The 27,311-nt window shown below is 43.1% G+C and overlaps 1 protein-coding gene across 1 annotated transcript; it reads left to right on the top strand.

Annotated features, from left to right (window-relative positions):
- Positions 1-4,762: 4,762 nt before the first annotated feature.
- Positions 4,763-8,848, top strand: LOC149463806 (protein kinase C theta type-like). Its single transcript, XM_089674689.1, has 5 exons — positions 4,763-4,836; positions 5,573-5,774; positions 6,675-6,914; positions 7,033-7,226; positions 8,719-8,848. The coding sequence occupies exons 1-5, from the start codon at positions 4,763-4,765 to the stop codon at positions 8,846-8,848; spliced, it is 840 nt and encodes a 279-aa protein (XP_089530815.1).
- Positions 8,849-27,311: the final 18,463 nt, after the last annotated feature.

Here is a 27,311-nt window from a genome sequence, read left to right as displayed (position 1 = left end):
TATACAGGTCAGGACAGCACACACCCAGCATGGCACTTAGTCCTTCAGGTGCAGAGCAGACAATGGAGATCAGCCAAGCTCCAATATATAGAAACACAGAAAAGCCTCCAATCTGCAGCACCTCGTCCATTTATTAGGGTACAGATCACAAAGTCTATGGGAACAATACAAGCCCCGCCCACATTAGAATTGTAACCCCCAATCTGCAGAGGATTTCATATGTAGAGAAGCAAATAGTAAATCAAATGTTTCCAATCACTGAGCTGCCCTCTGCGCCCCATACAACAACAACAACAACAGCTTGTGTCCCTCTGATTGGTGTGACTGGGGCGAGGAAGTGACATCACACAAACAAACATGTCCTCCTTCCCTGCTCTGTGTGATGGTTCTGCACACAGGGGCCCCAATTCTCTTCTTCTGGAGTCCCCCACCGCTGCTCCTCCCCCTCCACCAGTGCCCCCAATAGCAAGCCGCCATAGCTCCATAGGACACACAGGGCCCCTCCCCCCACCAGAGGAAATGGGGGGAAGTTTCATGTTCCGTCAGGGGAGAAAAACTGTGTGTTGCTGCTGTCAGTCTGAGGACTGACAATGGGATGGGGGAGGGGAGGGGGGCTCTGAGGGGTGCAGAGAACTAAAGGGATCTGGGGGGGAGGGGGGCTCTGAGGGGTGCAGAGAACTAAAGGGATCTGGGGGGAGGGGGGCTCTGAGGGGTGCAGAGAAATAAAGGGATCTGGGGGGAGGGGGGCTCTGAGGGAGTAAGGGGGGCTGGAAGGGCTCATTTAGATGTGCCGCTATTACTGCTGCCCCTGTGAACAATGATCCGTGGCAGATCACTCTTCAGAGGATGTTTGCTAGGCATTGAAGAGGAGATATTTCACCTCCTCGCTGCTAGTTGTCACCTCCCTGACCACCGTGCTGCACACAATTGCAGTGGGACCCCCGTTCCTTTACTTTCTGTCGTTGCTATGAAGCAGACCATCAGGACATGGGAGGTCTACAGCCCTAACAAGCTGCATCTGCTTGTAGAGGGTGGCTGGGAGGAACAATGGGCTCAACTGCTTGCTTTTACCATCCTCAGTCTGCCAATGTGAAGCAAACCCTAAGGCCTTGTTTACACTTGCTGTTCAGGGGGGATGGGTGGTAAAAGCAGGAGGTTGGGGGGGGGGTCTGAGGTGGAGAGGGGGTCTGAGGGAAATGTGGGGGGCTCTGAGCAGTGGTGGGTATGAGGAAAGGTGTGGGGGGGTATTAGGAGGTGAAGGGAGCTCTAGCTCTCAGTTGCCCCCTCCAGTTGTACTCACAGTTACCAGGCTGGAGATGTCTTCTTCCCATCTCTGGATATGGGACAAGTCACATGACAAGGGGAGAGCCAACCAGAATGCAGTGTGCCCTCACTACTCAGCAGAGAACCCTTGAGACTGCAGTTAGTCTCAGTGCAGGCTCTCCATCTCCCCCTACTGGCTGGAGGGAGGAATACATCACAATCCTCTCCCCAGCAGAAGCTGGCCGCTCTTCTTGTGATTGGAGGGAATAACTCCTGTCAGTGAGGAGCGGCACAAGCGGCTAAGTCACCAGCGCGCCCCCCCCCCCCGTAACCCTCTGCCATGGCAGGAGCCAACTCGGCCCCTCCCTCCTCCCCAGCCCTGAATACAAGGCTTCCTGTGATTGGCTGAGCAGCACTCAGACCGACTGGATTTTGTCCTGGTAGTGGGAAGTCCCCGTCCTGCTGCTGAAACCTAGCGCTGTATACTGTATGTAGCTGAAGGCCAGCAATAGTCATCCCCGTGTCCCTGTCATGTCAGATTTATTTATTGTCCCTGGCACTGGAGTTATTTTTTTAAATTACAGATACTTGTATAACGCGGCCAATTTACGCAGCGCTCTTACATGTATATATATATATTGTACATTCACATCAGTCCCTAACCCTCAGGGAGCGTACAATCTAAGGTCCCTAACTGACTTTCATACATACACATACTAGAGTCAATTTAGACAGGAACCAATTAACCTACCAGCATGTCTTTGGAGTGTGGGAGGAAACCGGAGTACCCGTAGGAAACCCACGCAGATACAGGGAGAACATGCAAACTCCAGGCAGGTGGTGACATGGTTGGCATTCGAACCAACGACCCTAGTGTGTTTTGAACTTTTCTATCTATAATTTTATGTTGCATAAAGAAAAATATATGAAATGTAGGGGAATGTGCTAATCTCTATTCCTCTTTTTTTATTGCAGATGCAGCCGGTATTTACTGCAGACACCGCTCACACAGCAGGACTGCCCCAGTGAGCGAGACCAAATGTGAAATCCACACTGAGACTCCACCGGAGTGTGACATTCATGTTGAGATTCCACCAGAACATGATGTCCACACCGAGAGTCCACCAGAGTGTGATCTTCACTTTGAGACTTCGCCAGAATGTGACGTTCATGTTGAGATTCCACCAGAACATGACGTTCACATTGAGACTTCACCAGAATGTGACGTTCACGTTGAGATTCCACCACAACGTGACGTTCACGTTGAGACTTCACCAGAATGTGACGTTCACGTTGAGATTCCACCACAACGTGACGTTCACGTTGAGACTTCACCAGAATGTGACGTTCACGTTGAGATTCCGCCAGAACGTGACGTTCACGTTGAGACTTCACCAGAACGTGACGTTCACGTTGAGATTCCAACAGAATGTGGCATTCACGTTGAGACTTCACCAGAACGTGACGTTCACGTTGAGATTCCACCAGAACATGACGTTCACGTTGAGACTTCGCCAGAACGTGACGTTCCCATTGAGACTTCGCCAGAATGTGACGTTCACATTGAGACTTCGCCAGAATGTGACGTTCACGTTGAGACTTTGCCAGAATGTGACGTTCACGTTGAGACTTCGCCAGAATGTGACGTTCACGTTGAGACTTCGCCAGAATGTGACGTTCACGTTGAGACTTCGCCAGAATGTGACGTTCACGTTGAGACTTCGCCAGAATGTGACGTTCACATTGAGGCTCCAATAGAAACTGACGTCCACATTGAGACTCCATCAGAATGTGACATCCACATTGAAACTCCATCAGAATGTGACATCCACATTGAGACTCCACCAGAATGTGACATCCACATTGAGTCTCCATCAGAATGTGATGTTTACATTGAGACTCAATCGGAAACTGATGTCCACATTGAGAATCCACCAGAATGTGATGTTTACATGGAGACTCAATCAGAAACTGATGTCCACATTGAGAATCCACCAGAATGTGACTATCAGTACGCCAGTACTATGGAAGATATCCCGGAGTTGGAAGGCTACAAAGTCCTTGATTTCCTCGGAGAGGGATGTTTTGGAAAGGTAAGTTGTTGGATCTTTTCTTGGATTTAAAATCATCAGATAGAGCAGCTGAAGATTAGAACCTTTGTCGGGTTTTATCACTCCAAGGCTGCATTAGAGAGATTTCCCCTCACTTCCTGTACTGCTGACAATGGTTTCACCAGACAGGAAGTGATGGAAAATGTAAGGAAACCCCCCCCCCCCACCCCCACTCTACTAAAGAAAAACATTTTTTCCGGTCTGTGTGGCCGTTACAGAGTTGGACATACACTAGTCCAATTATTCTTTCCATTTCATTCAGCTAAATACATTCCAGGTGCACCAAACTAAAAGGCTTTACATGTTTTTTCTATAGCAGCTAAAGCCAAAGTAGAAAAGCCTGTCCCCACCATCATGTGCTAGAGAGGGGTCCTTGCTTTCAATTAGGAAGCAGTGGTCTCTCTACAGTGGTTTGACATGCCCCATTGATGAGTCAGAGCTAATGCTCTCCAATCAGCAAAGTTCTTGATTCATGCTGACTGGAGAGCCCTGGACTCTGATTAAGAAAGGCATTTGCTGAACCTCTGAACAAAGATCCCCACAGAGAACAAAAGTCCCACTCTGAAGCATGCTGGCAGGACACAGGCTTTTGTATTGTCACGTTGTTGCTGCTTTTTGATTAAAAAACATTGAAAGACTTTTATTGCGCATATTTTGCTTTGTTGCATCTGCAATGTATTTTGCTGATGTCAGCTGAAAGTTTAATTGGGCTTCCAAGTATATAACACAGAAGTAATCGGGGTGGTGAAATGTAGTTGTAAGGACAATGGCTTTTTCATGAAGCAATGGGTTGTGGTGGAATAGGGGGTCTCACTTTTCTTCATTGACTTATATCTCTGTGCAGCGGGATAAGTGAGACTCCAGACAGGAGTGAGAGAAGGTCCTGGAATTTGAGCAGTTTCACCAATGTAGACCCTGTGATGAATAAAATGCAATTTTAGTGATTCTAGCCATTTATTGCACCCATAAATGACGTATTCAATGTGAATAAACTTCACCAATTGTCAGCTATAATTTTCTTTCTTTCTTTCCCTTCCAGGTGGTTTTGGCATCACAAATCTCCACTGATAAGCTGTTGGCTGTCAAAATCCAGAAAAAGAACGACGACCAGTTTGACGATATCCTTAAGGAGAGCCGAATATTGAAGAAAGTTCGTGCCAGCCCTTTCTGCACTCATGCATATGATGTCTTGCTGACAGAAGTAAGTAACTCCATCATCTACTTATTATGTGGCAGAGGTCGCTGTAAAATGGTTACCCTCTCGGGATACTGCTATAAGTGACACCTACCTCTCACAACCTACAAAGATGAATAGGGATTCACGGAGCAAATCATTTCTATAACCTCAATCTTTTTTTTTCTCTGTGCAGGATCATATATGCTTCGTCATGGAATACCTGAGCGGTGGAGACCTTTATTACTTCTTGGAAGAATGCAAACCATTCAATATTGAGACAACAAGGTAAGTCAATAGGAGTGCCATGATAATAGTGATGGGGTAGAACATAGAACTGTAGATAGGTCACAGCAGTGCGTAGACGTGTTCTAGAAACAAGTTGGATAAGACAGTAGGGTACCATGATAATAGGGATGGATGTGGAACATAGATCTGTAGATAGATCACATCAGTGTGTAGACTTGTTCTAGATACAATGTAGATAAGACAATAGGGTACCATGATTATAGGGATGGAGGTAGAAAATAGTACTGTAGATAGATCACATCAATGTGTAGACTTGTTCTAGATACAAGATAGGTAAGACAATAGGATAGGCTTGTTCTGGATACAAGATAGGCAAGACAATAGGGTAGTTTTTTTTGTAGTTTAGGATGGAGCAGGAAAATTTTTTTTATATTGCTTTCTGTTTTGGTCTTACATAGACTTTAAGAGAGACTGTACAATCACATTCAGTCGTATTTGGACACCTTTTACTATCACAAAAAAAAATAGTGAAAATTTGCAAAGCCTATTTGCTACCAATTCATCGGCGATTTCAGATATCAGTATAAAACACTTCTATGTACAGTATTGTGCTAAATTCTGTCCTTACTGATAATATTTTCTTTCAACATAATTTAGTTATTGCAAAGGATACCTGACTATATCTGACCATTGAAGTGTTATCATCAATATTTATTGTCTTTGGCTTAGATTATAATAAAATGCTTCATATCAATCTTTTCTCTCTCTCCATCAGATTCCTCACTGCGGAGATCATTTGCGGTCTGCAGTTCCTTCATGGCCAGGGGATTGTACACCGGGATCTGAAACCAGAAAACATTCTGCTGGATAGCGTTGGACATGTGAGAATCGCCGACTTTGGCTTATCAGCAATGGGTGTGGGCAAGTCCCGGACCCTGACAGTCTGGTATGGCACGCCAAGGTACATTGCTCCAGAAGTAAGTATTGGATCATTTTTGTTTTCATGTCTTCTTATTAGTATTCAGTAATACTATTATAAATATATTATTACTATAGTAATATTCAGTATTAAAGTGTTACTAAACCCACAACAGTAAAATCAGTCTGTATATGCAGTAAAGCATGCTTGTTATACTCACTGTGGAACCTAAGGGGTTAATCCTCTGCATTGTGTAAAAAGGCTGAGCCTTACTTCTCTTATCCTCCCCTTCTTCCAGTGTCCCCCTCTTATATCCTGATAAGCCATATCGTGTGGAGACACTCTGCACATGCTCAGTTTGGTGTGCATTGCAAGAGAGGTTTTTTTTTTCTTGGGTGGGTGCATGTCATCAGCACAGGGCTAATCAGCACTGTCCAGACAGAGCTCAGGAGTCATGAAAACTCCTCCTACAAGTTTTAACCAGTGATCTTCTGGACACTGATAGAAGTCACAAGACTGCTCTAACTGCTGATGAGAAAAGGGATTTAGCAGTTTATATTTACTAAAATAATTGCATTTCCATGTTCTGTGTACTGAGGGAGACAGGATATAGTAAATGCAGGGTCCTGGGTTTAGTAATACGTTAAGGCACAGGTGGGTGCCTAGAAAAGTTTTTATTTTGATGAATTTCTTTAAAAATATGCACATTAAAAGAAGATTTCCAGGTATGGATAGTTTATAAACGCATACACGGCTCAGCTTAGACCAATGGGGTTGATTTATTAAAACTGGAGGATGGAAAATCTGGTGCAGCTCCACATAGAAATAATTCCACTTGCATGTTCCGTGTACTGTGGGAGACCAGATATAGTGAATGCAGGGTCCTGGGTTTAGTAACACTTTAAGTAGTATTCTTGTCAGTAATCAGTATTGACCATTCTTTTTGATATTTCTACAGATCTACTTACGTCTTCCATATGGTTATGCCGTTGACTATTTCTCCCTGGGAGTTATAGTCTTCGAGATGGCGACTGGAAATTATCCATTCCCCTACCAAGATACCAACTCAGAGATCGACTTAGACATCATCTCAGCGCCCGTTAGAGGCAGCAAGGCGCTCAAAAACGCAATCTGCAACCATCATCCAAGTTTTCCCATTGACTTCAGTATGGATCTCCAGGACCTCATAGGGGATAAAGTAAGTAAACACCATCTATAGCATGCAAAAAATAGATATTCTTTTTTTATTATAAAAGTAGAATTTCATAGTTATTGCCTTTGTACCATAGCTAACCTATTGTTGTATATTTTTACAGCTGCTATGCAAATGCCCCGACACAAGACAGAGGCTTGTTAAAGATCTGAGAAGCCACCCATTTTTCAAGGAGGTAGACTGGCTGAAACTGGAAGCTGCCAAAGTGAGTCCACCATTTTCCATGGAGATGGAACAAATCATACCTCCTTCTGAAGAGGAGCAGGAAGATCAGTTTGAAGAAGAGGAGGAAGATCAGTTTGAAGAAGAGGAGGAAGATCAGTTTACAGAAGAGGAGGAAGATCAGTTTACAGAAGAGGAAGAGTTTTATTGAGGGTTCTCTTTTACCAGCAGCAGACGGGAGAAATACAAAGACCACAGGTGCCATCAGCTCCCCCTGCAAAAGAACCCCCAATCATCTAAGAACAATAGACTGGCTGTAACGGAAGGTTGGAGACAGTGGGCACAATTCACTAAGCGGTATCTTACCGCATCCGAGTATGCGGTAGGATACCGCACAGCATTTAAAAAAAAAAAAAGTTTGAATTCACTATAAAACACTACTAAAATACTGCATGAGTTATTTTATCAAGTCATGCGGTAATATATAGTGAACACCATGCGTTAATGTTTCAGCTGTCAGTGGGGTTCCCCACTGACAGCTGAATGTAAAAGAAAAAATTGTCGGAAATTAAAAAAATTATTTAAAAAATGGCATGGGGACCCCCCTTTAATCCATACAAAGCCCTTCGGGTCTGGTATGGGTTTTGAGGGGAACCCCCATGCCAAAATTTTAAAAAGGCATGGGGCCCCCCCAAAATCCATACCAGACCATTATCTGAGTTGGAGGCCAGTAGTCTTTTCCGAAGGTGCGCATTGGATTAGCTCTGAGGGGAGGTTGGAAGTTAGTAGACTTTGTTCGAAGGCGTGTGTTGGACTGGCTGTAAGGGGAGGTTGGAGGCCAGTAGTTTTTTCCTCAGGTGTGCGTTGGACTGGCTGTAAGGGGAGGTTGGAGGCCAGTAGTTTTTTCCTCAGGTGTGCGTTGGACTGGCTGTAAGGGGAGGTTGGAGGCCAGTAGTCATTTTCGCAGGCGTGTTAGATGAGCTGTGAGGGGAGGTTGGAGGCCGGTAGGCTTCTTCCCCAAGTGTGCGATGGATCGGCTGTAAGGATAGGTTTGAGGCTAGTAGTCTTTTCCTGCAGGCATGTGTTGGATTGACTATGATGGGAGGTTTGAGGCTGTTAGACTTTTTTCTCAGGCGTGTGTTGGACTAGCTGTGAGGGGAGGTCGGAGGCTGGTAGACATTTTTCGCAGGCGTATGTTTGACCAACTGTGAGGGGAAGCTGGTCTTGGGAGGAACAAATAGAATTATTTGGTTGGTATTTTGAGACTAAGTTAGTGATGTAGCTGAGGGCAGAGTTGTGGATTGCTTTGTAAGCTCTTAAAATACTCCCAAATTTGAAAGCAAGACTTGGTCACCTAGATTAAATTCTCTATATCTTGGGAATCAAATATTCTCAAGTAATCTTTCGTTTACTCCCTTGGGTTTTTTTTTTGCGGAGGTTTCTTCAGCCGCATGGTAAGCGGACTTGAAGGTATCTTTCAGGCGAGCCACATATTAGTAATGGATTTGATGACTAATAGCACCGGTGGAAACTCCTAGCAGGAGGTCAATGGGCAGTCTGGGTCCCTGCTGAATATCAGGAAATAGAGGGAGAATTTTGTAACTCTCATGCCTTGTGCTATTAACAGCATGGACCATGGCTTCAGCCCTATGGCTCCAGGCTTGCTTGTATTTGGCCTCCAGGGAGAAGATCATATGCAGGGTGTTAAGGAGTTGTCTGACTCATGTAGATGTTTGGCAACTGGAGTAACGCCTTAATTATAAAGCAAGAGAAAGAGACCGGAGTGGGCAGTCACATCTGACTAACCAAATGGTCGTGTCCCCTCTCCAGAGATAGTGGGACTTTGTGTGTGCCATATAATGGAGAAAAAAATTAATCTATAATAATAGTAAAAAATAAAAACTATGCATTTTATTGGTTCATCATTTAAAAAGTGAAAAAACACTTTGCATATTTAAAACCAAAACAGTCTATAGAGATAACATCTGCATGTGGTTTTGGAATCATATCATAAAGAAACATGAGCATGTAGGATCAACGTGTTTCACTCTAAATTGCTACTTCAGGATCCACGCTTCGGATGAATCACTATGACAATTTAAAAATATACAATCATAGAATACAAAATGCTAAAATAGACAAACATCGACTAAATTGATAATCACTAAATGGTGGACAAAAGTTGGAAAAAGAAAACAAAGGCAAACTTACAGAGGGCAAAAGAGACCCCAAGAGTGGAAAAAGCAACCCATGGGGGGGGGGGTCTAACAGATAAAGGACTCAGAGGAAGGGACACACTAAGGATACAGGGTGCATATTAAATTATAATTGTATTGTGATACTTACCCAATATTGCCTGCAAATATATTAAAAGTTGAACTCTAATACAGGAATGCTTATTTGAATGAGAGAAGGATAGCTGACCCCCATACGGTTGTTCCAAGTACTTATTATATTAACAAATATAACTTAGCTGCTATTCATCATATATATTCATACTTTCCCTCATCACACATTCTAACCTTGTATCTTTAAGGACGAGATCAACATACAAATAGCTCGCAGAAAACTGTAGGTTGAGATGACCAGTTACGGCTTACACCAATTATTCAAATTCACCTTGTCCTCCATACACTAGCCACTCAAAAGAACGGCCACCAGAACTTAAAATTGGCCTAAAACATGAAAAAGAAAAAATAGAACTAGCTAGCTTCACCAAGGTGAAATGAAAAGTTGACATAGTTCCAAGTGATGCATCAAGCATAGGTTGTAAGATGCAACGAAGCAGAATGGGTCTACACTTACCAAACGCTACCACATCAATCCAGCCTTTATATTGTTTGAAAAATGACCACCAAAAGAGAAAGCGCTACGCCTGATCACCTATATATATATATATATATATATGTCTCCCTCCCATATCCAGTGCCGCCTTCCGTCCCTCCCGTCCCGCCTATAAAAAGCCACCAACCAAAACAAGCACGTGTCACTCCACATCTTAATCGCCCAAACCTCCCCGTATGGCATGCAGACATGGTTCACCTATCAGAACCAGGCCTTTCCGCCCCCCCCCCTCCCGAAAAAAAAGAATAAAAAAAGGGAAGGGAAAATGATAAAAATAAAGCACACAAATCCCAACAGTCTCCTCCTCTCATCAAACACATCTTACAACATACATACACGACACATGATAAATTGTACAGAGTATTATACAGACATCAAAGATAGATCCTGTACCAATTTTTCAAAGATGCTGCTGTACCTCCCTTTGGCATTTACAAAAAGCAGCATAACTAAACTTCTCATTTAGGCCTGTTTTTTTACAGGCTTTAAGGTTGAAAATCCATCTTCATTCTTTTTGCAGAACAGTGTTATGAAATTCGCCCCTCTGGGGTGGGGGAGAGCTCTCTCAAGAACCAAAAAGCGCATACCATTTGTGTCATAATTGTGTTCACTCCTTAATTAGCTTGCTCTCAAAATGTCTGCCTTGATCTGAGTGCAATCTCTGGAGTAGTCCATAATGGTCAAAAATACCTTTTCTAAAGCACTCTGGGGACTGTAACTCCCTTTCCATGGTTGGTAGGAAAAGCTTATACGTATTAGGTAAAGTGGTCAGAAAGGTACAGCACCTTTCCAATTCCTCTGGAATCATTGTCATTGTAGAGGAAATCTATGCAGACTAAGTCCATGAGACTTGAACTCTTTAAGTGCCCCCATTAAAAGAAACTCGAATTTACAGGGTGAGGTCTACAACGACTACCCTCTGTATCTCTCATCTTGACTACCCTCTATCTCTCATTATAAAAACACCTTTCTTAGTGCCGGTTCACATATATGCAGATTGGATGCGGTTTGAACTGCATCCAATCCACATGACATGTGAAATAACATTGCATCCTATGGTGCCTGTATGTTTGCTACACTGGCAGTGCAGATTGAAAAAGAGTCCTGTCCGTTTTCTGAGCAGTGTGATCCGGTGTTCAGGTGTGGATTACAGGTATTGGGAACCATTCTAAACTGCATGTCAGTGAACAGGATAAAATCCTGACCTGAACCTGATCTAAACATGTCCTGAACCTGATGTAACCCTGACCTGAACTGCTGAACAACTACTGTATCAATTAGATGTGAAACCTGAGCTCACCGCACATGTGTGAATCAAAACTTAAGGTTGATGGGCCCAAACGTTACATAGTTAGTCTGGTTGAAAAAGACACGAGCATCTAGTTCAATCAATAAAAAGGAAAAAATGTAAAAAAAAAATGTTACACAATCCTATATACACAATCCTATCCACAGTTGATCCAGAGGAAGGCAAAAAACCCCAATAAACATGATCCAGTTTGCTCCAGCAGGGGAAAATTTCCTTTTTGATCCCCAAAGAGGCAATCGGGTATTCTTTGGATCAACTTTACCTATACATGGCTTGACATTTTTGTCCATTTTTCTCTGATGAGCTTTCCATGTGTCAAAATGCATGTTTTAAGACACATTGATTCATTTTACATTGCAAATCAATGCGCTTTGACTTCTAGTGATGCACATGTAACATGTAACATGCAACATACAAATTTGATTGATTGAAAAAAAAAACACATCAAGCAAAGCCACAAGTGTGATTTCAGCCTAAAAAATCCCAGTATACATTAATGTACCTTGTTTCTGACTAGTCATGTGATGGGTGGGGTCCTTTCTCTGGAAACCAGCTATCCAATAGTTAACAGTATTAGATGTATAAAAATGAATGTCGGGTAATATTGAATAGATAATCAATATGCAAGAACGTCAGACAAATGTGAGAATATGAATAATACGATATACTATTTCATTTCATCAATTGGGTAAGAAAGTAGTAATACTGTCAGGAATGGACTTGCCAATAATGGTGGGACTCACCTGCCTTGTGTGCTGCAGTACCAGGGCTGGCCAGCGGGTGCTCTCAGCAATCAGAGACTCACCCCTGCAGTCAGCCAAACACCTGAAGCTGATTGCAGGGGTTGTATTTAAGGAATGGCCAGACTCACAGTCAGGGCCTTGGTGTGTGGTTTTCCATGGGCCCCTGTATCTTGTATCCTGTGTTCCTGTTTCTGCCTGACTTGTTGCCAACCCTGCCTGATCCTGACCTCTGCTGACTTCTCCTGTTTGATCCCTGGCTTGTGACCCTGACCATTCTCTGACTGGCCCTCTGCACCGCGCTGTCCGTGAGTTACTGAACCCAGCTTGTGACCCCGACCACTCTCCCGCCTGTTCCTGGTACTCCGTTTGCTACTGACCTGGCCTGCCTGACGACTCTTGCATTGTATGTATTGTTATCTGTAGGTGGTTTGGTTTGTTTGCACTGTGTTTATGTTTAGTTTTGCACTGCGTTTTGTATTGTTAGTCTTAATAAATCATATTGTTTATACCATATCTGAAGCCTGCGTTTCCCTGTGTCAGTTCACACACCTCTGGTCATACCCGGAGCCCTGACAAATACCATTTGACCAAAATTAGGCCGGCCATACACGGGTCGATTGCCGAACGATTTTCCGTTTGAAAATCAGACCTAAGAAAAAACGACCGATTTTCGCTCTGTTAGTGGGGCAATGGCCAATTTTCGTGGTTCCTCCCCATTTTGCTTATCGGGCATGTTGGAAAATTCGTGAAAAACGACCGATTTTCGCTGGTGGCACCATAGGATTACAGAACAAACACCGTTTTTGATTTTCAATCGAAAAATAATTCGGAATTCTACCAATGTACGGCCTGCATAATTGATTGGTTCTGCCACGGTTTGGCAAAACATTGGGAGGCCATCGAGATAAGGGACTAGAAAAATAAGGCCCTTAGCTGGCCTTGGATCTCCTGGTTGCTCACTGACTTAAAGGAGCATCCCACCCTAGGGATTATTATTATTATAATACAGGATTTATATTGTACCAACAGTTTGCACAGCACTTTACAAAATGAAGGTAGACATTACAGTTACAATACAATTTGGTACAAGAGGAAACAGAGGGCCCTGCTCGTTAGAACTCACAATCTAAGAGGAAGGGTTGAGTGATACTAAAGGTAATAGCTGTGGGGAATGAGCTGATGGAGGTCATCAGACACCTTACATCTTTGGATGTGAGCAATATCCCAGCTGCTTGCCTTCTACACTTATCAGATAGACCTATCAAGAAATATAAAACCTCTCTGACCATCCATCTTTTGAATGTGGCAGATATCGCACTCCACCTATGAAATCTCTGTGGTTCACAAAGTAAATGAGATCATGGCCATGGAGAATCCTACGGCCACTCTACATAATACTGAAGAAACTTTCAGGTCCACGTGGATGCCCTGGCAGGATATTTACGTGGACGCTTGCCTCAATGCATTGTCACAATCATCCATACTTATTGCTTCTGCTCCCTCTGGGTGCCCTTGGCCTGCATGCCTCTCTTCCTCCGTATGCCCTTTCCCCTTCTCACTTTTAACCTTTTTTTCCTCTAAATTCCAGCTTCTCAGTGTACCAATATACCATTAATGTACTTTTTGAAGAAAAGATAAAGATTTCTATTTCTCTTAGACTAGGCATTGCCTCAGCTTCAGTGCCTTCTGGAAAACTCCTCCATTAGCCATTCTGAATTTGGTGTTCAGGAAAGGAGACCCACTAGAAGGAAGAAGTTCACCAGTTGACATCATTAATGCACACAGCACACCTGTCCTCCCCCAGGTGATGGCTTCCACCCACCTCTGTGGGTGCATGTGTAGCACCCTCCTAGATAGCTAGGGGGAGCTAGAATTGCATTTTCAGTTAGGAGGGCTGAGTAGCAGCCCAGGTGTAGTAGGTGGTCATATTTCAGGATGGACTGAGAGTGCGTTTTTGGCACGCCATGTAGGGCAGTCCTCTCATGGTAATAAAAGTGCCCCCAGTAGCTCCTGTACCCTTCTTTGGGGTCGGCTTTGGTGTGTTTTTGAATACAGCATCAAAACCAAAAATAGTGAAGCGCTAAAATGAATCCCTAAATACACACATAGTGCATATAATATTAAGTGAAAACCATACCTCATAAATAAATTATATCTGTGACATAAAAAAATATCAATATAAAACAAAATATATAAGGAAAAACTGTTCCTTGCCCTTAAATTAATTCTTCAAATCAAACATTAATAAAAAATAAAAAATCCATAATATTGCGAATAAACAGTGATGAAAAAAAATATATATATAAAAAACGGTGTTAATTAACATATATATATATATTTGTGATTATTTCTAATAATAAATGTGACAACCTAACAGAATAAAAAATATAAAAAAATGTGAATCTCAATCAAATGTACGTGATTATTGTGAAAAAACCATATATTAAACTATTACATAAAAAAATCACTAAAACTTGTGATATTTCAAATATGAAAAAGTGTCCATAAATGAACAAACACAGTCCATGCAGTAAGGTGAAAACGACACTCAGTGTTCTTCACTTCTAGTGCTCAAAAAAAAGAAAGGGAAGAAATCCTCCAATGGCAGCAATGCCTGCTCACCTCCCCAACTGGACCCGCAAAGGGCCACAAGGCTATAACTCTCCTCCAGAAAATCGTTTGCTTCCAAGCAGCTCAGTAAGGAATCACAGGACCTCCTCTCCACCTCCTCTCAAACGTCATATAGGACACAAACAGAGCTTCCCATAGTGTAATACCATTTGTTTATTTAAGACACTCCATATAACAAACTGTTTCCACTCACATGCGTTTGGTTAATAAAATGCAGTCCTCCTCATTCCCTGGGTGCATTCACGTGTAAAGAGGGAAACCAATATGGTCGCTGTGCTCGGACATCCGTCCCCACGTGACCGGAAATGATGTGTCTCTGGGCTGGGAAAAGCGTACCGACGCGTTGCGTCACGTGCGTCGTGACTTCATCAGGGTACCTGATCAACGCGTCGGCACGTGAAGAACACTGAGTGTCGTTTTCACCTTACTGCATGGACTGTGTTTGTTCATTTATGGACACTTTTTCATATTTGAAATATCACAAGTTTTAGTGATTTTTTTATGTAATAGTTTAATATATGGTTTTTTCACAATAATCACGTACATTTGATTGAGATTCACATTTTTTTATATTTTTTATTCTGTTAGGTTATCACATTTATTATTAGAAATAATCACAAATATATATATATATGTTAATTAACACAGTTTTTTATATATATATTTTTTTTCATCACTGTTTATTCGCAATATTATGGATTTTTTATTTTTTATTAATGTTTGATTTGAAGAATTAATTTAAGGGCAAGGAAAAGTTTTTCCTTATATATTTTGTTTTATATTGATATTTTTTTATGTCACAGATATAATTTATTTATGAGGTATGGTTTTCACTTAATATTATATGCACTATGTGTGTATTTAGGGATTCATTTTAGCGCTTCACTATTTTTGGTTTTGATACTTTATTACTTATTGGTTAAGGCAGAGTGTTAGCAGCTGTTAGGATAGGGACTTACCCATACTAAGCGCAGGAGGATATTTCCATTTTTTGAATACAGCACCATTCACATCTGTGCATTGTAGGAATGCATGCAGACGCTTTTTTGCACGCATAGCGCTTGCGGTGCACGTCACGCGTCAAATGCGCTATAAAAGCACAAAGCTCCATGCCGGAAAAGGTCCGGGAGTTTCTTTTGGCATGTTTTGTTGCACAGAGGAAAGCCCATTCACTTGAATCATGTGCTGTTGTGCGAACAATGCAGCAAAAAAAACATGAAAAAGGTGCAATGAATGTGGTGCAGCACTGTGAATGGGGCCCATTCCCTGCTTACCAGCTGAAAGTTAAAATCAGTAAAACAGGAAATGTCTGCACCAGCTGCCAGCAAGAGAGAAAATACCAAAAATGAGCAAAAAAAAACTGTCCATCAGGGAAAGGGTTAACATGATCATAAACATGAATATCTGAGCGCTTACCCCTCCCCTTTTCTGGCAGTGGCAGTTGCTTGTGTCTGCTGACATCCCTCCCCTGCTGAGCCTCATGTGCAATCTGCTGCACCCCCTTTTAGATTCACTCCAGGTTCACACGTAAGCATTTTGCAGAAATGCAGTACAGTCCATTTAACATGATTTCCTATGGGGCATGTTCACATTTATGCGTTTTCACCCGCTGCGTTTTTTGGAAACGGTCAGGGACTTTTTTAAATGCAAAAAGTTGCATTTTTGGTTCTATATACTTCAATGGAAATGCTGCAGAAAAGCATGTATTGCATTTTTGCCACGTTTTTGATGTGTTTTGCGTTTTAAACCTGCCTAGCAACAAGAAAAAGAAAAAAAAAGCATCAAGAACGCAAAACGCAATGCAGAAACGGCTCAAATGCAACCTGCATAGGTGGGAACCTAGCCTAAATCCCCATCATCCCCCGCTTACCAGCTGAAAGTTAAAATCAGTAAGACTGGAAATGCCTGCACCGTCTGCCACAAAACAGAGAAAATGCCAAAAATAAGCAAAAAAAAAACAAAAACTGACCATCAGTGAAAGGGTTAATATGATCATAAACATGAATATCTGAGCGCTCACCCCTTCCTTTCTCTGGCAGTGGCAGTTACTTGTGTCTGCTGACATCCCTCCCCCCTCCCCCGCTAAGCCTCATGTGTAATCTGATGCACCCCCTTTTAGATTAAGTCTCCCCCACATACCAGCTGAAAGTTAAAATCAGGCAGACTTGAAATGCCTGCACCAGCTGCCAGCAAGAGAGAACGAATGATTGAAACATGACATCAGCAGAGGTTCGAGAATGCTAAACAAATACCGGAAGCATTAGAAAAAATAAAAAAGTCCATTTTGTTTGGTAATAAATTATAAAAGATACAAAAATAAATCAAGACAAAATAAATAAATGATAATAAAATAAATGTGAGACAGAAATGAAAAGATTTGCTGTGCAGGACGGCTTTCTATTCAGTGATAAGGCTCAATTCACAGTGTTATCATAGGAATAATGACCTTTATTTGAGCCATGGAACTGGAAGGGTTAAATCTCCATCAAAATAACTGTCATATCAATAAAAAAAAACAACATTTCTCTTAAAGGGACCATCCTGTATACTGAGCCTACAGGCTGAATTTACAATGAATAATAAGGACGTGGCCCCTTTAAGAAAAATCTTGGCTCAGTGCCAAGCTGTGATGTCATCAGCTGTGATGTCATTGGCTGTGATGTCATTGGCTGCCCTGGTATCAGGAGTCTCTCAGCAGAGTCCCCTCAGTTGCTACTCGTTCTTTGAACAGTGCACACGTGTCATCTTTGCTCCTGTGAATTTTTCCAGCTATTTCATTGGCTCAGATTTCATTTGATCAGTTCTGATTGCGGTTTCATTCTTGCTGCCTTAAGCCCGTTTTACGCCTGTTTTGTTATTTTTATTAATGAAACTATTTCAGCGTAAAACAGTTGTTTCTGCGAATCCCACCAAACAGGAACCAATCAGAGGAAGGCCAGCGATGGAAGGAGGTATCATTGAACAGCTTGCAGATCCCCCAATCAGAAAGCCCCCCATGAAGAGGGCTCGCGCTTTTGTACGCCGCTGCTTCAGAGTCGTCGTTGGATGCTTTGGTGTCGGCTGCCATGTTTGTGGCCCACACCAGAAGACGGACGATCGGAATGGTAAGTATTGTGATATTTATTCATACAAGTGGGCGGGGACATTGATTTGCTCCTCCCCCATATGTACACACCCATATATATACACAGGTCAGGACAGCACACACCCAGCATGGCACTTAGTCCTTCAGGTGCAGAGCAGACAATGGAGATCAGCCAAGCTCCAATATATAGAAACACAGAAAAGCCTCCAATCTGCAGCACCTCGTCCATTTATTAGGGTACAGATCACAAAGTCTATGGGAACAATACAAGCCCCGCCCACATTAGAATTGTAACCCCCAATCTGCAGAGGATTTCATATGTAGAGAAGCAAATAGTAAATCAAATGTTTCCAATCACTGAGCTGCCCTCTGCGCCCCATACAACAACAACAACAACAACAACAGCTTGTGTCCCTCTGATTGGTGTGACTGGGGCGAGGAAGTGACATCACACAAACCAACATGTCTTCCTTCCCTGCTCTGTGTGATGGTTCTGCACACAGGGACCCCAATTCTCTTCTTCTGGAGTCCCCCACCGCTGCTCCTCCCCCTCCACCAGTGCCCCCAATAGCAAGCCGCCATAGCTCCATAGGACACACAGGGCCCCTCCCCCCACCAGAGGAAATGGGGGGAAGTTTCATGTTCCATCAGGGTCAGGGGAGAAAAACTGTGTGTTGCTGCTGTCAGTCTGAGGACTGACAATGGGATGGGGGAGGGGAGGGGGGCTCTGAGGGGTGCAGAGAACTAAAGGGATCTGGGGGGAGGGGGGCTCTGAGGGGTGCAGAGAAATAAAGGGATGTGGGGGGAGGGGGGCTCTGAGGGAGTAAGGGGGGCTGGAAAGGCTCATTTAGATGTGCCGCTATTACTGCTGCCCCTGTGAACAATGATCCATGGCAGATCACTCTTCAGAGGATGATTGCTAGGCATTGAGGAGGAGATATTTCACCTCCTCGCTGCCGGTTGTCACCTCCCTGACCACCGTGCTGCACACAATTGCAGTGGGACCCCCGTTCCTTTACTTTCTGTCGTTGCTATGAAGCAGACCATCAGGACATGGGAGGTCTACAGCCCTGACCAGCTGCATCTGCTTGTAGAGGGTGGCTGGGAGGAACAATGGGCTCAACTGCTTGCTTTTACCATCCTCAGTCTGCCAATGTGAGGCAAACTCTAAGGCCTTGTTTACACTTGCTGTTCAGGGGGGATGGGTGGTAAAAGCAGGAGGTTGGGGGGGGGTCTGAGGTGGAGAGGGGGTCTGAGGGAAATGTGGGGGGCTCTGAGCAGTGGTGGGTATGAGGAAAGGTGGGGGGGGGTATTAGGAGGAGAAGGGAGCTCTAGCTCTCAGTTGCCCCCTCCCCCCTCCAGTTGTACTCACAGTTACCAGGCTGGAGATGTCTTCTTCCCATCTCTGGATATGGGACAAGTCACATGACAAGGGGAGAGCCAACCAGAATGCAGTGTGCCCTCACTACTCAGCAGAGAACCGTTGAGACTGCAGTTAGTCTCAGTGCAGGCTCTCCATCTCCCCCTACTGGCTGGAGGGAGGAATACATCAGAATCCTCTCCCCAGCAGAAGCTGGCCGCTCTTCTTGTGATTGGAGGGAATAACTCCTGTCAGTGAGGAGCGGCACAAGCGGCTAAGTCGCCAGCGCGCCCCCCCCCCGTAACCCTCTGCCATGGCAGGAGCCAACTCGGCCCCTCCCTCCTCCCCAGCCCTGAATACAAGGCTTCCTGTGATTGGCTGAGCAGCACTCAGACCGACTGGATTTTGTCCTGGTAGTGGGAAGTCCCCGTCCTGCTGCTGAAACCTAGCGCTGTATACTGTATGTAGCTGAAGGCCAGCAATAGTCATCCCCGTGTCTCTGTCATGTCAGATTTATTTATTGTCCCTGGCACTGGAGTTATTTTTTTAAATTACAGATACTTATATAACGCGGCCAATTTACGCAGCGCTCTTACATGTATATATATTGTACATTCACATCAGTCCCTAACCCTCAGGGAGCGTACAATCTAAGGTCCCTAACTGACTTTCATACATACACATACTAGAGTCAATTTAGACAGGAACCAATTAACCTACCAGCATGTCATTGGAGTGTGGGAGGAAACCGGAGTACCCGTAGGAAACCCACACAGATACAGGGAGAATATGCAAACTCCAGGCAGGTGGTGACATGGTTGGGATTCGAACCAACGACCCTAGTGTGTTTTGAACTTTTCTATCTATAATTTTATGTTGCATAAAGAAAAATATATGAAATGTAGGGGAATGTGCTAATCTCTATTCCTCTTTTTTTATTGCAGATGCAGCCGGTATTTACTGCAGACACCGCTCACACAGCAGGACTGCCCCAGTGAGCGAGACCAAATGTGAAATCCACACTGAGACTCCACCGGAGTGTGACATTCATGTTGAGATTCCACCAGAACGTGATGTCCACACTGAGAGTCCACCAGAGTGTGATCTTCACTTTGAGACTTTGCCAGAATGTGACGTTCATGTTGAGATTCCACCAGAACATGACGTTCACATTGAGACTTCACCAGAATGTGACGTTCACGTTGAGATTCCACCACAACGTGACGTTCACGTTGAGACTTCACCAGAATGTGACGTTCATGTTGAGATTCCACCACAACGTGACGTTCACGTTGAGACTTCACCAGAATGTGACGTTCACGTTGAGATTCCGCCAGAACGTGACGTTCACGTTGAGACTTCACCAGAATGTGACGTTCACGTTGCGATTCCGCCAGAACGTGACGTTCACGTTGAGACTTCACCAGAACGTGATGTTCACGTTGAGATTCCAACAGAATGTGGCATTCACGTTGAGACTTCACCAGAACGTGACTTTCACGTTGAGACTTCACCAGAATGTGACGTTCATGTTGAGATTCCACCAGAACATGACGTTCACGTTGAGACTTCGCCAGAATGTGACGTTCCCATTGAGACTTCGCCAGAATGTGACGTTCACGTTGAGACTTCGCCAGAATGTGACGTTCACGTTGAGACTTCGCCAGAATGTGACGTTCACGTTGAGACTTCGCCAGAATGTGACGTTCACGTTGAGACTTTGCCAGAATGTGACGTTCACATTGAGACTTCGCCAGAATGTGACGTTCACGTTGAGACTTCGCCAGAATGTGACGTTCACGTTGAGACTTCGCCAGAATGTGACGTTCACATTGAGACTCCGGCAGAATGTGACATTCACATTGAGGCTCCAATAGAAACTGACGTCCACATTGAGACTCCATCAGAATGTGACATCCACATTGAGACTCCATCAGAATGTGACATCCACATTGAGACTCCACCAGAATGTGACATCCACATTGAGACTCCACCAGAATGTGACATCCACATTGAGTCTCCATCAGAATGTGATGTTTACATTGAGACTCAATCGGAAACTGATGTCCACATTGAGAATCCACCAGAATGTGATGTTTACATGGAGACTCAATCAGAAACTGATGTCCACATTGAGAATCCACCAGAATGTGACTATCAGTACGCCAGTACTATGGAAGATATCCCGGAGTTGGAAGGCTACAAAGTCCTTGATTTCCTCGGAGAGGGATGTTTTGGAAAGGTAAGTTGTTGGATCTTTTCTTGGATTTAAAATCTTCACATAGAGCAGCTGAAGATTAGAACCTTTGTTGGGTTTTATCACTCCAAGGCTGCATTAGAGAGATTTCCCCTCACTTCCTGTACTGCTGACAATGGTTTCACTAGACAGGAAGTGATGGAAAATGTAAGGAACCCCCCCCCCCCCCACCCCCACTCTACTAAAGAAAAACTTTTTTTCCAGTCTGTGTGGCCGTTACAGAGTTGGACATACACTAGTCCAATTATTCTTTCCATTTCATTCAGCTAAATACATCCCAGGTGCACCAAACTAAAAGGCTTTACATGTTTTTTCTATAGCAGCTAAAGCCAAAGTAGAAAGGCCTGTCCCCGCCATCATGTACTAGAGAGGGGTCCTTGCTTTCAATTAGGAAGCAGTGGTCTCTCTACAGTGGTTTGACATGCCCCATTGATGAGTCAGAGCTAATGCTCTCCAATCAGCAAAGTTCTTGTTTCATGCTGACTGGAGAGCCCTGGACTCTGATTAAGAAAGGCATTTGCTGAACCTCTGAACAAAGATCCCCACAGAGAACAAAAGTCCCACTCTGAAGCATGCTGGCAGGACACAGGCTTTTGTATTGTCACGTTGTTGCTGCTTTTTGATTAAAAAACATTGAAAGACTTTTTTATTGCGCATATTTTGCTTTGTTGCATGTGCAATGTATTTTGCTGATGTCAGCTGAAAGTTTAATTGGGCTTCCAAGTATATAACACAGAAGTAATCGGGGTGGTGAAATGTAGTTGTAAGGACAATGGCTTTTTCATGAAGCAATGGGTTGTGGTGGAATAGGGGGTCTCACTTTTCTTCATTGACTTATATCTCTGTGCAGCGGGATTAGTGAGACTCCAGACAGGAGTGAGAGAAGGTCCTGGAATTTGAGCAGTTTCACCAATGTAGACCCTGTGATGAATAAAATGCAATTTTAGTGATTCTAGCCGTTACTGTGCACCCATAAATGACGTATTCAATGTGAATAAACTTCACCAATTGTCAGCTATAATTTTCTTTCCCTCTTTCCCTTCCAGGTGGTTTTGGCATCACAAATCTCCACTGATAAGCTGATGGCTGTCAAAATCCAGAAAAAGAACGACGACCAGTTTGACGATATCCTTAAGGAGAGCCGAATATTGAAGAAAGTTCGTGCCAGCCCTTTCTGCACTCATGCATATGATGTCTTGCTGACAGAAGTAAGTAACTCCATCATCTACTTATTATGTGGCAGAGGTTGGTGTTAAATGGTTACCCTCTCGGGATACTGCTATAAGTGACACCTACCTTTCTCACAACCTACAAAGATGAATAGGGATTCACGGAGCAAATCATTTCTATAACCTCAATCTTTTTTTTTCTCTGTGCAGGATCATATATGCTTCGTCATGGAATACCTGAGTGGTGGAGACCTTTATTACTTCTTGGAAGAATGCAAACCATTCAATATTGAAACGACAAGGTAAGTCAATAGGAGTGCCATGATAATAGTGATGGGGTAGAACATAGAACTGTAGATTGATCACATCAGTGTGTAGACGTGTTCTAGAAACAAGCTGGATAAGACAATAGAGTACCATGATTATAGGGATGGAGGTAGAAATTAGTACTGTAGATAGATCACATCAATGTGTAGACTTGTTCTAGATACAAGGTAGGTAAGACAATAGGATAGACTTGTTCTGGATACAAGATAGGCAAGACAATAGGGTAGTTTTTTTTGTAGTTTAGGATGGAGCAGGAAAGTTTTTTTTATATTGCTTTCTGTTTTGGTCTTACATAGACTTTAAGAGAGACTGTACAATCACATTCAATCGTATTTGGACACCTTTTACTATCACAAAAAAAAATAGTGAAAATTTGCAAAGCCTATTTGCTACCAATTCATCAGCGATTTCAGATATCAGTATAAAACACTTCTATGTACAGTATTGTGCTAAATTCTGTCCTTACTGATAATATTTTCTTTCAACATAATTTAGTTATAGCAAAGGATTCCTGACTATATCTGACAATTGAAGTGTTATCATCAATATTTTATTGTCTTTGGCTTAGATTATAATAAAATGCTTCATATCAATCTTTTCTCTCTCTCCATCAGATTCCTCACTGCGGAGATCATTTGCGGTCTGGAGTTCCTTCATGGCCAGGGGATTGTACACCGGGATCTGAAACCGGAAAACATTCTGCTGGATAGCGTTGGACATGTGAGAATCGCCGACTTTGGCTTATCAGCAATAGGTGTGGGCAAGTCCCGGACCCTGACAGTCTGGTATGGCACGCCAAGGTACATTGCTCCAGAAGTAAGTATTGGATCATTTTTGTTTTCATGTCTTTTTATTAGTATTCATTAATTCTATTATAAATATATTATTACTATAGTAATATTCAGTATTAAAGTGTTACTAAACCCACAACAGTAAAATCAGTCTGTATAAGCAGTAAAGCATGACTGTTATACTCACTTTGGAACCTAAGGGGTTAATCCTCTGCATTGTGTAAAAAGGCTGTTTGAGCCTTACTTCTCTTATCCTCCCCTTCTTCCAGTGTCCCCCTCTTATATCCTGATAAGCCATATCGTGTGGAGACACTCTGCACATGCTCAGTTTGGTGTGCATTGCAAGAGAGGTTTTTTTTTTCTTGGGTGGGTGCATGTGATCAGCACAGGGCTAATCAGCACTGTCCAGACAGAGCTCAGGAGTCATGAAAACTCCTCCTACAAGTTTTAACCAGTGATCTTCTGGACACTGAGAGAAGTCACAAGACTGCTCTAACTGCTGATGAGAAAAGGGATTTAGCAGTTTATTTTTACTAAAATATTTGCATTTCCATGTTCTGTGTACTGAGGGAGACCGGATATAGTAAATGCAGGGTCCTGGGTTTAGTAATACGTTAAGGCACAGGTGGGTGCCTAGAAAAGTTTTTATTTTGATGAATTTCTTTAAAAATATGCACATTAAAAGAAGATTTCCAGGTATGGATAGTTTATAAATGCGTACACGGCTCAGCTTAGACCAATGGGGTTGATTTATTAAAACTGGAAGATGGAAAATCTGGTGCAGCTCCACATAGAAATAATTCCACTTGCATGTTCCGTGTACTGTGGGAGACCAGATATAGTGAATGCAGGGTCCTGGGTTTAGTAACACTTTAAGTAGTATTCTTGTCAGTAATCAGTATTGACCATTCTTTTTGATATTTCTACAGATCTACTTACGTCTTCCATATGGTTATGCCGTTGACTATTTCTCCCTGGGAGTTATAGTCTTCGAGATGGCGACTGGAAATTATCCATTCCCCTACCAAGATACCAACTCAGAGATCGACTTAGACATCATCTCAGCGCCCGTTAGAGGCAGCAAGGCGCTCAAAAATGCAATCTGCAACCATCATCCAAGTTTTCCCATTGACTTCAGTATGGATCTTCAGGACCTCATAGGGGATAAAGTAAGTAAACACCATCTATAGCATGCAAAAAATAGATATTCTTTTTTTATTATAAAAGTAGAATTTCATAGTTATTGCCTTTGTACCATAGCTAACCTATTTTTGTATATTTTTACAGCTGCTATGCAAATGCCCCGACACAAGACAGAGGCTTGTTAAAGATCTGAGAAGCCACCCATTTTTCAAGGAGGTAGACTGGCTGAAACTGGAAGCTGCCAAAGTGAGTCCACCATTTTCCATGGAGATGGAACAAATCATACCTCCTTCTGAAGAGGAGCAGGAAGATCAGTTTGAAGAAGAGGAGGAAGATCAGTTTGAAGAAGAGGAGGAAGATCAGTTTACAGAAGAGGAGGAAGATCAGTTTACAGAAGAGGAAGAGTTTTATTGAGGGTTCTCTTTTACCAGCAGCAGACGGGAGAAATACAAAGACCACAGGTGCCATCAGCTCCCCCTGCAAAAGAACCCCCAATCATCTAAGAACAATAGACTGGCTGTAACGGAAGGTTGGAGACAGTGGGCACAATTCACTAAGCGGTATCTTACCGCATCCGAGTATGCGGTAGGATACCGCACAGCATTTAAAAAAAAAAAAAGTTTGAATTCACTATAAAACACTACTAAAATACTGCATGAGTTATTTTATCAAGTCATGCGGTAATATATAGTGAACACCATGCGTTAATGTTTCAGCTGTCAGTGGGGTTCCCCACTGACAGCTGAATGTAAAAGAAAAAATTGTCGGAAATTAAAAAAATTATTTAAAAAATGGCATGGGGACCCCCCTTTAATCCATACAAAGCCCTTCGGGTCTGGTATGGGTTTTGAGGGGAACCCCCATGCCAAAATTTTAAAAAGGCATGGGGCCCCCCCAAAATCCATACCAGACCATTATCTGAGTTGGAGGCCAGTAGTCTTTTCCGAAGGTGCGCATTGGATTAGCTCTGAGGGGAGGTTGGAAGTTAGTAGACTTTGTTCGAAGGCGTGTGTTGGACTGGCTGTAAGGGGAGGTTGGAGGCCAGTAGTTTTTTCCTCAGGTGTGCGTTGGACTGGCTGTAAGGGGAGGTTGGAGGCCAGTAGTTTTTTCCTCAGGTGTGCGTTGGACTGGCTGTAAGGGGAGGTTGGAGGCCAGTAGTCATTTTCGCAGGCGTGTTAGATGAGCTGTGAGGGGAGGTTGGAGGCCGGTAGGCTTCTTCCCCAAGTGTGCGATGGATCGGCTGTAAGGATAGGTTTGAGGCTAGTAGTCTTTTCCTGCAGGCATGTGTTGGATTGACTATGATGGGAGGTTTGAGGCTGTTAGACTTTTTTCTCAGGCGTGTGTTGGACTAGCTGTGAGGGGAGGTCGGAGGCTGGTAGACATTTTTCGCAGGCGTATGTTTGACCAACTGTGAGGGGAAGCTGGTCTTGGGAGGAACAAATAGAATTATTTGGTTGGTATTTTGAGACTAAGTTAGTGATGTAGCTGAGGGCAGAGTTGTGGATTGCTTTGTAAGCTCTTAAAATACTCCCAAATTTGAAAGCAAGACTTGGTCACCTAGATTAAATTCTCTATATCTTGGGAATCAAATATTCTCAAGTAATCTTTTGTTTACTCCCTTGGGTTTTTTTTTTGCGGAGGTTTCTTCAGCCGCATGGTAAGCGGACTTGAAGGTATCTTTCAGGCGAGCCACATATTAGTAATGGATTTGATGACTAATAGCACCGGTGGAAACTCCTAGCAGGAGGTCAATGGGCAGTCTGGGTCCCTGCTGAATATCAGGAAATAGAGGGAGAATTTTGTAACTCTCATGCCTTGTGCTATTAACAGCATGGACCATGGCTTCAGCCCTATGGCTCCAGGCTTGCTTGTATTTGGCCTCCAGGGAGAAGATCATATGCAGGGTGTTAAGGAGTTGTCTGACTCATGTAGATGTTTGGCAACTGGAGTAACGCCTTAATTATAAAGCAAGAGAAAGAGACCGGAGTGGGCAGTCACATCTGACTAACCAAATGGTCGTGTCCCCTCTCCAGAGATAGTGGGACTTTGTGTGTGCCATATAATGGAGAAAAAAATTAATCTATAATAATAGTAAAAAATAAAAACTATGCATTTTATTGGTTCATCATTTAAAAAGTGAAAAAACACTTTGCATATTTAAAACCAAAACAGTCTATAGAGATAACATCTGCATGTGGTTTTGGAATCATATCATAAAGAAACATGAGCATGTAGGATCAACGTGTTTCACTCTAAATTGCTACTTCAGGATCCACGCTTCGGATGAATCACTATGACAATTTAAAAATATACAATCATAGAATACAAAATGCTAAAATAGACAAACATCGACTAAATTGATAATCACTAAATGGTGGACAAAAGTTGGAAAAAGAAAACAAAGGCAAACTTACAGAGGGCAAAAGAGACCCCAAGAGTGGAAAAAGCAACCCATGGGGGGGGGGGGGGGGCTAACAGATAAAGGACTCAGAGGAAGGGACACACTAAGGATACAGGGTGCATATTAAATTATAATTGTATTGTGACACTTACCCAATATT

This window comes from Staurois parvus, unplaced genomic scaffold (assembly GCF_062004578.1).
Source record: "Staurois parvus isolate SC_StPar_1 unplaced genomic scaffold, SC_StPar_1.0 ptg000151l, whole genome shotgun sequence".
Taxonomy (NCBI): Eukaryota; Metazoa; Chordata; class Amphibia; order Anura; family Ranidae; genus Staurois; species Staurois parvus.
This window is presented reverse-complemented; position numbering and strand designations above follow the sequence as displayed.